An 11,381-nucleotide genomic window follows, 5' to 3' on the forward strand; every position below is an offset into this window, starting at 1 on the left:
AAAGCAATTATATCTTTTTTCGAATAAGGAGACCAAAACTGCACACATTATTCCAGATGTGGTCTCACCAAGACAGTGTACAGCTGTACAACTTCCCTACTTTTATATTCCATTCCCTTTACAATAAATGCCGACATTCCATTTGCCTTCCTAATCACTTGCTGTACCTGCATACTAATCTTTTGAGATTTGTGTACAAGGGGATCCCTCTGTACCTCAGTTCTGCAATCTCTCTCCATTTAGATAATTTGCTGCTTTTCTATTCTTCCTACCAAAACGAAGAATTTCACATTTACCCACGTTATGCTCCATCTGCCAAATTTTTGTCCACTCATTTAATCTGCCTTTCTTACTTTCCTATCTATCTTGGTATCACTGGCAAATTAGCTACCATACATTCATTTCCTCATCCAAATCACTGATATAGATTGTAAATAACTGAGGACCCAGCACTGATCCCTGTGGCACTCCACTAATTACAACTTGCCAATCTGAAAACGCCCCATTTATCCCTACTCTCTGCTTCCGGTTAGCTAACTAATCCTTTACCCATACGAACATGTTATCCCCCCACGCCATATGCTCTTATATTTTGTGGTAACTTTTGACGTGATACCTTAGCAATTGCTTTGCCCAAGTCATTGAAGGTTGCTGTTAAGTCAGGCCATAGGTTGTGAAGATGATGTGCAAAACATATCTTGGCCAGGTCTGGAGGTAGTCTTTCCTGCCAGAAACCAATGGGTTATGCTTTAAGGTGGCTGCTGCAAGGTTAATGTAGTCGTCTTGTCAGTTACAATACAATCCATATTAGGTAGTACTGTTTTTACATGCACAAGATAGTGATATTTGATCCACTTCAAGGAAGAAGGAATTCTGAAATATATGCAAGGATTGGATTCTAACCAGATGACAGTAAAGAGTATACACTTTCGTGATACTAAAGCTTCACTACAACAAATCACATTGCCGGAAAAAGGAAGGTTGCACGAGTGAGTAGATTTCAAAACATGGGGTGCAAAAATATTCAAGGTTTAGATTCAACAGCAATGCTAAAGGGGAGAGGAAGGACATCAAAACTGAGAAGAAAATTTCTGGTCAGAAGGGATTACTTTTGATTGTAATATGAAAAGCTCAGACTGATTGCAGCCATACATGCCCAAATGGGACCCAGAAATCACCATTCTCATATTATTGAGCAAAGCTTCACATTTATCAAAAGGGTTTCTATGCAAAACGTTTATTCAAAAAACAGCATCATTTTTTTAAACCTAAACACAATGGTAAAGATGGCAAAGAGACACTGACAACTGTGGATGCCATGCTTGATAGAATGCTGGATAACAAGACAATGCATATTGACAGCCTCTAAGATGCAACCTTACTTTCCAGTTACATTACTGTTGAGCAATCTGGATGTATTAAAATAAGCTAAAGAAATCCTCATCCAAGCCCTTGTTGCTTCCAGAGTCGACTATTCCAATGCTCTCCTGAATAACTATCCATTGCACACTTCATAAACTTGAGCTCATCCAAAACACTGTTGCCAGTGTCCTAACTCACAACAAGCACTGTTTATCCATCACTCTTGTATTCATTGATCCATTGTGGCTCCCAGTCCTTGTTTACAAACCCCTCTATAGCCACACCCCTCCCCATCTGCATAACCTCCTCCAGCCTGACAAACCTCTGCGCTCCTCCAATTCTGACTTCTTGTGCATCCCCAATTTTAATCACTGCACCACTGGCAATTGCACCTTCTTATGCCTGGGCCCCAAACTCTGGAATTCTGTTCTTAAACCTCTCCATCTCTCTACTACCTCTCTTCCTTTGAGAAAGCTATTGGTAACTTGCTTTAATATTTCCAGAAATCGCTGTGTCAAATTTTGTTTGATAATGCTCTTGTGATTTCAGTCATCTCCCAGAGTGTTCCAGGTGGCTAACAAGATTGAATTTCTGAAGTACAGTATGTGCCTCCAAGGTTCTGTTTTTTTTTTCTCCCCTGTATCTGTCAAGTTACTAGTCCATTACTGTACAAAGACCATTTTCTATAATGGTGGTAAAATTATCCTTAACACAGCTGGTACAGTCTTTCAGAGTAGAATAAAGGGTCCCCAAGGCTGTCGATACTTGCAGTGGGAACAGAGAAAACACCCGAGAACTCTTATTCTGAGCCAGTTATATTTGGTGGGATTTGTGCAAATTAGTCATTCTGAATCCAAACTCAAATGGCATCAGAAACATGACATAATGCTGTCCCCAAAATACATGAAGAAATAATGCAATTAGTAAACTAAACACAAGCAGGTGGTATAGTGTTAAACTGAACCCAAATGCTTCAGTTATCTACCACTGAAATGTTAAAGTGTTCAGAAAAGAGAGTTGAATTTGAAGCAGATGCGTAGCTGAAAGTGTAAACATTATTGTAAAAATCCCTTACGTTCCCAATACACGCACTACTGAATGAATGGGGTTTGAACAGAGGAAGTGGCACTGGAAATTAGGCCCACAGATCCAAGGACAGCTCAGGCACAAGAAAAAGCTGTTCACTCTATTCCTTTGTCTGCCAAGTCCTATTCAAAACCCAATTAACATTTCTCACCACCTTCCTACACCAAGGTAACCCTTTCGAGTACAAACACATTTCCATCTGTTTCAGATGAAGTTACATTGTTTCATAGTTTGCCATTGTGAGATTTGAACTCTTGATCTTGGGGTTACAAGCCCAGTTTCCTACACCAAGGTAGTTTCTCCAATATCTGTTGAGCAAGGAATTGATTCAATTACCTCCTGAATGCATCAAATATGCGTTCATTGGATCACAGCCAAATTACAGGAATAGATCAAGCATGAAATGTGAAGCCTTAGTCAACCTCAGTTTGTGGCTTCCTTAGTTTGCAAATCATACCCCTGTTTCTGTTTTTTTTTTGCTTTGCACAAATTACCTATTATCTTAAAGTACTTGCAACATGTTCAGACTCCTTCCAAGGCAACCATCACCCAGTGGTGTCTCCTTTCCAATGAGACTTTAAACTGAGGCTTTGTCTATCCTCTCATGTAAACGCACTAAAACCCCATGGCACTATCACGATCAGCAATGGATTTCTGTCTGCTGTCCTGGCCAATCCATCATCACATTTAAAAAAGAAAATCTGGTTATTTACCCATGCCTGTTCATGGGAGTTTGCCTTAAGTCCTCCTTGCTAACATCTGGGGACCCTATGAAGTCTCACGCCATCAGGTCAAACATGGGCAAGGAAACCTCCCACTGATTGCCACATGCTGCCCTCCCTCAGCTGATGAATCAGTGCTCCTCCATGTTGAATACCACTTGGAGGAAGAACTGAGGGTGGCAAGGGCACAGAATGTATTCTGGGTGGGGGACTTCAATGTCCATCACCAAGGGTGGCTCGGTAGCACCACTACTGACCGAGCTGGCCGAGTCCTAAATGACATAGCTGCTAGACTGGGTCTGCAGCAGGTGGTGAGGGAACCAACAAGAGGGAAAAACATACTTGACCTGACCCTCACTGACCTGCCTGCCGCAGATGCATCTGTCCATGACAGTTTCAGTAGGAGTGACCACCACACAGTCATTGTGGAGGCGAAGTCCCACCTTCACATTGAGGATACCCTCCATGTTGCGTGGCACTACCACTGTGCTAAATGGGCTAGATTTTGAATAGATCTAGAAATTCAAGACTGGTCATCCATGAGGCGCTGTGGGCCATCAGCAGCAGCAGCAGAACTGTACTCGAACACAATCTGTAATTTCATGGTCCAGCACTGTCCCTGCTCCACCATTACCATCAAGCCAGGGGATCAATCCTGGTTTAATGAAGAGTGCAGGAGGGCATGCCAGGAGCAGCACCAAGCATACCTAAAAATGAGGTGTTAACCTGGCAAAGCTAAAACACAGGACTGCTTGCAAGCCAAACAGCAAGTGATAGATGAAGCTAAGCGATCCCACAACCAACAGTTCAGACCTAAGCTCTGCAGTCCTGCCACATACAGTCGTGAATGGCGGTGGACAATTAAACAACTCACTGGAGGAGGCAGCTCCACAAATATCCCCATCGTCAACGATGGAGGAGCCCAGCAGTACAAAAGATAAGGCTGAAGAATTTGCTACAATCTTCAGCCAGAAGTGCCGATTGGATGATCCATCTCAGCCTCCTCTGGAGATCCCCTGCATCACAGATGCCAGTCTTCAGCCAATTCGATTCACTCCACATGATATCAAGAAACAGCTGAAGGTACTGCATACTGCAAAGGCTATGGGCCCTGACAGTATTCCAGCAACAATACTAAAGACTTGTGCTCCAGAACTTGCCGCACCCCTCACCAAGCTGTTCCAGTACAGCTACAACACTGGCATCTACCCGGCTATGTGGAAAATTGCCCAGTACACAAAAAGCAGGACAAATCCAACCAAGCCAATTACCGTCCCATCAGTTTACTCTATTATCAGCAAAGTAATGGAAGAGGCCATCAACAGTGCTATCAGGCAGCACTTGCTTAGCAATAACCTGCCCACTGATGTCCAGTTTGGGTTCCGTCAGGGTCACTCAGCTCCTAACCTCATTATAGCCTTCGTTCAAACATGGATAAAAGAGCTGAACTCCCGAGGTGAGGCGAGAGCAACTGCCCTTGACGCCAAGGCTGCATGTGATCGAGTGTGGCATCAAGGAGCCCTAGCAAAACTGGAGTCAATGGGAATCAGGGAGAAAACTCTGCTTGTTGGAGTCATACCTAGCACAAAGGGAGATGGTTGGAGTTGCTGGAGGTCAGTCATCTCAGCTCCAGGACATCACTGCAGGAGTTCCTTAGGGTCATGTCCACAGCCCAACCATCTTCAGCTGCTTCATCAATGACCTTCCCTCTATCATAAAGGTCAGAAGTGGGGGTGTTCGCTGATGATTGCACAATATTCAGCATCATTCACGGCTCCTCAGAAACCGAAGCAGTGCATGTCCAAATTCAGCTACAATATCCAGGTTTGGGCTGACAAGCGGCAAGCAACATTCACGCCACACAAGTGTCAAGCAATGACCATCTCCTACAAGAGAGAATCCAACCATCGCCCCTTGACATTCAATGGCATTACCATCACTGAATCCCCGACTATCTGCATCCTGGGGGTTAACATTGACCAGAAACTGAACTAGCCATATAAATACTATAGCTACAAGAGCAGGTCAGAGGCTAGGAATCCTGCAGTGAATAACTCACCTCCTGACTCCCAATGCCCATCCACTGTCTACAAGACACAAGTCAGAAGTGTGATGGAACACTCTCCAGTTGCCTGGATGAGTGCAACTCCCACAACACAAGCAGCTTGACACCATCCAGGACAAAGCAGCCCACTGATTGGCACCCCATCCACGAACATTCACTCTCTCCACCACCGACGCACAGTGGCAGCAGTGTGTACCATTTACAAGATGCACTGCAGGAATTCACCAAGGCTCCTTCGACAGCACCTTCCAGGCCCACAACCACTACCATCTAGAAGGACAAGGGCAGCAGACAGATGGGAACTCCACCACCTGGAAGTTCCCCTCCAAGTCACTCATCATCCTGACTTGAAAATACATCACCGTTCCTTCACTGTCGCTGGGTCAAACACCTGGAACTCCCTCTCCCTAACAGCACTGTGGGTGTACCTACACCACATGGACTGCAGTGGCTCAAGAAGGCAGCTCACCACCAGGGGCAACTCAGGATGGGTAACAAGTGTTGCCCTAGCAAGCAATGCTCACATTCCATGAAAGAATGAAATAAGAACTTTTGTAGCCAGTTATGTAGCAAGCCCCAACAAGAGCAGGGGCAATTCAGGACTTAGTTTATGGGAATGAATCTGGGAAGCTAGAAGGGGTCATCAGTGGAAGAATATTTTTAATTCAGCTAGGTTTAGAGTAATTCTGAAAAAGAATAAAGATAGAACAAGAGTAAATTTTTAAATTGGTGCAATGACCCATTTTACCAAGCTCAGATCTGATTTGGCAGACAGGCAACAGCTACTTGAAGAAGTGTCAGAACAACAGGGGGCATTCAAAGAGGAGATAGATTGGGTTCAGAACAAACATGCTCCAAAGAAAAATGATGTGACTCAAATCTAGAACCCCCACCCCAAAACAATCAAGAATGTCGAAGAGAACACAGTAGGATTTGGCAAAAATGAAAACTTATGTCAGATGCCAAGAGCTCAATACTGCAGAAAGCCTCAAGACGTACAGGAAGTGCTGAGGTGAACTTGAAATGGAAATTAGGAAAGCAAAGAGGTGGAATGAATAAAATTGGAATGTAAAAATCAAGGAAAACGCAAAGGTGTTTTATATAATGAAGGATTAACCAAGGGCACACGGATTTAAGAGTAGGTCACGTCGGACTAACTTGATTGAAATTTTAACAAAGAGGATTGATGAGGGTAGCACGTTTGATGGGCTCTACATGGATTTTAGCAAGGCTTTTGACAATATCCCACAAGGCAGACAGGTCAGAAAATGAAAGCTTGTGGGATCCAAGGGAAAGCAGGAAAATTTGCTCAGCACAGGAAGCCAAGGAAAATGGTCAACTGGGCTCAATTCAGATCCCTTGCAATTTCAATGGTTTAGACTTAAATGTAGGGAGCATAATGAAGAAACTTGCAGATGATACAAAATTAGGCACACGGTTGACAGCAAGAAAGCAAGTTCAATACCGCAGGAAGACAATGGACTGGTCAGGTGGCAGAAAAGTGGCAAATGGATTTCAATCTGGAGAAGTGCGAGGCAATACATTTGGAGAAAGCTAACAAAGCTAGGGAATACATGATTAATGGTAGGATACTCAGAAGTGTCGAGGATCAGGGGACCTTTAAGTGTCTGTGTACAGATCCCAGAAAGTGACAGCTCAAATAAATAAAGCAGTTAAGAAGGCAAATTGGATTATTTCCTTTATTGGAAGAGGCCTAGAGTAGAAGGGGAGCTTCTGCAAAAACTGTATAGATCACTAGTTATACCACTAGTGTACCACCTACAGTTCTGGTCACTGCATTACAAGGAGAATATCACCACATTCGAGTGGGTACTGAGATTAACCAAGGCTGTTGCCAGGAATAGCGAATTTTAGCTATGAGAAAAGGTCGGATAAGCTAGGGCTGTTTTTTTTGGAACAGAGACAGCTGAGAGAATATTTAACTGCGATGTGTAAAATTATGAAAAGTCTACAGGAAGTGAATAGGAAGTGTGTATTTTTGTTAGCAGAGAGATCAATAACCAGGGGAAACAGAAGTGAATTGAACAGTCATTTTTTCCCACCCAAAGGATAGTTGGGGTCTGAACTCACTGCCTAAAGGCAGGAAACCTCAAAGCATTGAAAAAAAATACTTGGATATGCACTTGAGGTGCCATAAACTCCAGGGCTACAGGCCAAGAGCTAGAAAGCAGGATTAGGCGAGACAGCTTTTTTTCAGCCAGCACAAACAGGATGGGCCAGAAAATCGCCTGCTGTGCTGAAAACCTTTCTAATGTTTCATGCCAGTATCAGAAGTTGCTGGCTGAACTATAGCGCAATCCAATGTCAACACATTTAAGTCAGATTAAAAGCTACTACACAAGACAAGGTGCACACATGGCACAAAGTACGTAATGTAAATGCTAAACGGGCATAAACCGCATGAAAAGGCAAGAAGCAGATTCTCTCCACCTTTTCTTCAGATACATGCAACCCAATGTCAGGACAACCACATCACCGTCACTTGCCCGTGATGTGATCGTGACAAAGAAAAAAGGCACCCAACATTTCTTCAACCAGCCCAAAATGAAGTCAATGCAATGAAAAAGATTGAAGATTAACTTCCAGGGAGAAGCCTCTATTGGCACTGAGGTGAACGACACCCGAGTAGTCGCATAAACACCGCCTATGACAGCACTGGCTAACTCGCCTGTCCTTTAATGATAGGGTCCGAGAGGATTTCGATGCCGTATTTCATCTCGTTCAGCTCTTCGATGTTGAGGAAAGCCAAGAGACACAGGAACTGCATCGACCATACGGTGACAAGTAGAAAGCCCCTTGTTGTGACCGCCATCTTGAAACATTCGCCCAGGCGCGAGACCGCTCACCCGAACTTTAATAGAGCGGTTCCCGCCTCCATGCAACGACTATTGGTCAACTGTCCCCGCCGCAGCCAATCGGGCCGTGACGCGCCGCTGCACCAGAGCTGAGTGCTCAACTGTCTCGTCACTCACAGGCTGCAACCCAACGTGCTGGGGGCTGCCAGGCAACCGAACCTGACCATTCAAGTTCCGCCACGCTGATTGAGTGGGTGAACAACAACAATCACGATATAACATCTGATTGGCTAATATCCTTGTCACTCACGATTGCCGGCCTTCTTTAATTGCTTGTTTCCAAACCTGTCGACTCTTACACCCGCCTCCACGCTGCTTCATTGGTTAAAGCACTGAAGAAGTTGATTTGCCACTAAGTGATTGGTTTACTGGGATGTCAATCATGGTGATTACTTTGCCTCAAAAGCAAAATCGCGCAGCTGCTGGAGATCTGAGCTGAAAACGGAAAAATGCTGGAAGTCCTTAGCAGGTCTGATAACATCTGCGGAGAAAGAAAGAAAGAAAGAGTTAACGTTTCAGGTCGAGATGACCTTCCAAGAAGGAAGATAGAAATGTAAAAGGTATTGTGAAAGTGAAAAGGCAGAGGGGGGCAGGAAGGAGAGATTAAATGACAAAAGGTGTTGGGGCCATGGGCAAAGTCAAAAAAAAACCAAAAGGTATGTTTTTGGGGTGTGGTGGCTGGATAGCACCTGTCTGAATACAAAGTAAAGGAACAAAGAAAGAAACAGGACAAAATGGAGGCAGAGGTTATGATTTAAAGTTGTTGATCTCAATGGGAACACCCCCACCTGGAAGTTCCCCTCCAAGTCACTCACCATCCTGACTTGGAAATATATCACCGTTCCTTCACTGTCGCTGGGTCAAAATCCTGGAACTCCCTCCCTAACAGCACTGTGGGTGTACCTACACCACATGGACTGCAGCGCTTCAAGAAGGCAGCTCACCACCACCTTCTCAAGGGGCAATTAGGGATGGGCAATAAATGCTGGCCCAGCCAGTGAAGCCCCCAACCTGTGAATGAATTTTTTTTTAAAAATGTTGAGTCCAGAAGGCTGTAACGTGTCGAGTTGAAAGATGAGGTGCTGTTCTTTGAGCTTAAAATGACAAACAACCGGAAGCTCAAGGTCATTCTTGCAGATTGAACGGAAGCATTCCACAAAGCAGTCGGCCAGTCTGCGTTTTGTCTCCCTAATGTAGAGGGCCCACATCATGAGCAGCAAATACAGAATACTAAATTGAAAGAAGTCGTGTGAGTAACTATGACTCTGATGGTGGCGGCCTCGCCAGTGAGTATGTCTGGATAGTAATCGCTTAATCTGTGGTGGTTTGGTGTCCCCGCCATCCGCAGCATCGGTCGTGCATCCCACTGGTAACAACGTCACCATTATCTAAGTTGGCACAGATGGAAAAGGTTTAGTTGACTAAACAACCTTAGAAAAAACACTGTTGGTTGTGGTCTGCCGGAGACCAGCATTATCGTATAAAAATGGTTGACCGTCGTTGGTCAGAGCGGCCCGGGTGGGAAGCGACCCGGAGAAACAACATCCCCGCAGTTGTCCCTTTTGTAGCAGGCTAATATGTAAATTGCAATTGCTACGCAAGTGCTAGTTCCGAGCTCAACAGACTAGAGGGAAAAAGTCCACCTCAACACAAACCGCCGAGGTGGAATGGAGGCCATTTAGACACCGGTGCCCTACTGGAAACCAGTGAAACAAGCCAGACTGGAAGATCTGGAAAGCTTTGTAGTGAATGACAAACAACACGAGAAGGTTCGGAGTCAAGCCCCCTAAGTGAAAGGGATGACACGAGAGCCATAAAAACGCTGACCTTTTATAACAAGTTTAAGGGAGCATTAACTTTGGACAGTAATGGGGTTGAGGACCCCCAAGATGGGACAGGTATTCTACCAACCTATATCGAGCCTGTGGTGCTGCCACTCAGTGGCGACAGAACAGTGCAGAGCGAAATGGAGATCCAATACCCCATTGATGGGCTGCTCTGCTATCAGCTACTCCCCAGGATGGGTGAGTTCTGCAAACACAAGACCGTGAGACATCAGATTGAACGCGTACATACGATTTGCTCCAAATGCAGAAAATCTGGCAGTCACCAGATTATAGCAAATGTAAGGGGGTAAGGCCACCTCTTACTAGTACGACCTATGCATGTGAAAACTGGGAAATGCAGTTCACATTGCAAATTGGGCTCAGCCAGCACAAGCGTCATAGACACGCTGAAGTACGCAATGCGAAACGATTAACAGCTCACTGACCGCAAGCAAAGCCTGGCCGGAGAGATCATAAACGGACAAAAGAGGAAGCGGATCTCCTCGGAGTTAATAAAACGGTACAAAGGCTGTGCAGACATCAACAAACAAATTGCAGTCCATCGAACGTTGAAAACCAACAGGCAGATTGCTTCCCAGACAAGATGTCCACTGAAAGCAGAGCAGAGCACAACGAGCCTACCATCACCGCAAAGCAGCCAGACAGAAGATGCTTGGGAAATGGAAGCTCCACAAGAGGGGGATGACACAGGCGGTGAGGGGGAACAGTCCCCAAAGGGCAAGGAATGTGTGACCCCCAGCCAGTATCCCTAGACACATGGATCTAGATGATCAGCTGCATACAGCTGAAGAGCTAATGCTGGTACAGAACAACTCAGAAACGAGAGCCATGGCCATCGGCCTTGTTGAAAGCATCACAGAAGCCATATTAACTGAAGGAAAGGGAGAGGAAACTGGCAGAAGGTCCAGGATGACAGAAGCGCACCCCAAGGACAGAAGCTGTAACATGAAATCTACGTAAAAGTGGCAAGCTAAAAAAGCAAATTTCAAAGCAACTCAGTTGGCTTACAGGAGAAAGTTAGCACGGCAAATCATGGATGCACTATCCACCCTACAATGTCCACTCGGCAAATCTGAATTCGAAGAGAGTTTTACCGATAAGCTTTCAAAACCAAACAAAGCAAACCACCAAAAGTTTGCATTATATAATGGACAGAGAGGTTACGACTCTCTGAAAGAACCCATACAGAAGGAAGAGGTCGAGGAGGCGGCAATTAAAGGCATAGATAAGAAAACGGCAGCAGGACCTGATGGGATGAAGTTGGAAGACATCGTGGACATTCAGGCAGAGTACGAAGTCAGGTTTCCACGTCTCTTCTCCCTCTGGCTCATGTCCAGTTCCATCCCAACGGTCTCGAAAGAGAGTCGCACAGTTCTCATTCCTAAGACGGATGACGCCGAGAAACTAAAGCATAGACAACTGG

At 45.0% G+C, this 11,381-nt stretch overlaps 1 protein-coding gene across 3 annotated transcripts in view; it reads right to left on the reverse strand.

Moving 5' to 3' along the window:
* os9 (OS9 endoplasmic reticulum lectin) overlaps positions 1 to 8,114 on the reverse strand; it is a 60,276-nt gene extending 52,162 nt beyond the window's left edge. For 2 of the 3 annotated variants that reach the window (XM_041180482.1, XM_041180480.1), the window contains exon 1: positions 7,925 to 8,114. In XM_041180482.1, the coding sequence (XP_041036416.1) occupies positions 7,925 to 8,068 (144 nt within the window). In that variant the 5' untranslated portion in view covers positions 8,069 to 8,114. The remainder of the gene's footprint in view (positions 1 to 7,924) is intronic. The other variant, XM_041180481.1, reaches the window with a different exon arrangement.
* Between the last annotated feature and the right edge of the window lie 3,267 nt (positions 8,115 to 11,381).

This window comes from Carcharodon carcharias, chromosome X (assembly GCF_017639515.1).
Source record: "Carcharodon carcharias isolate sCarCar2 chromosome X, sCarCar2.pri, whole genome shotgun sequence".
Lineage (NCBI taxonomy): Eukaryota > Metazoa > Chordata > Chondrichthyes > Lamniformes > Lamnidae > Carcharodon > Carcharodon carcharias.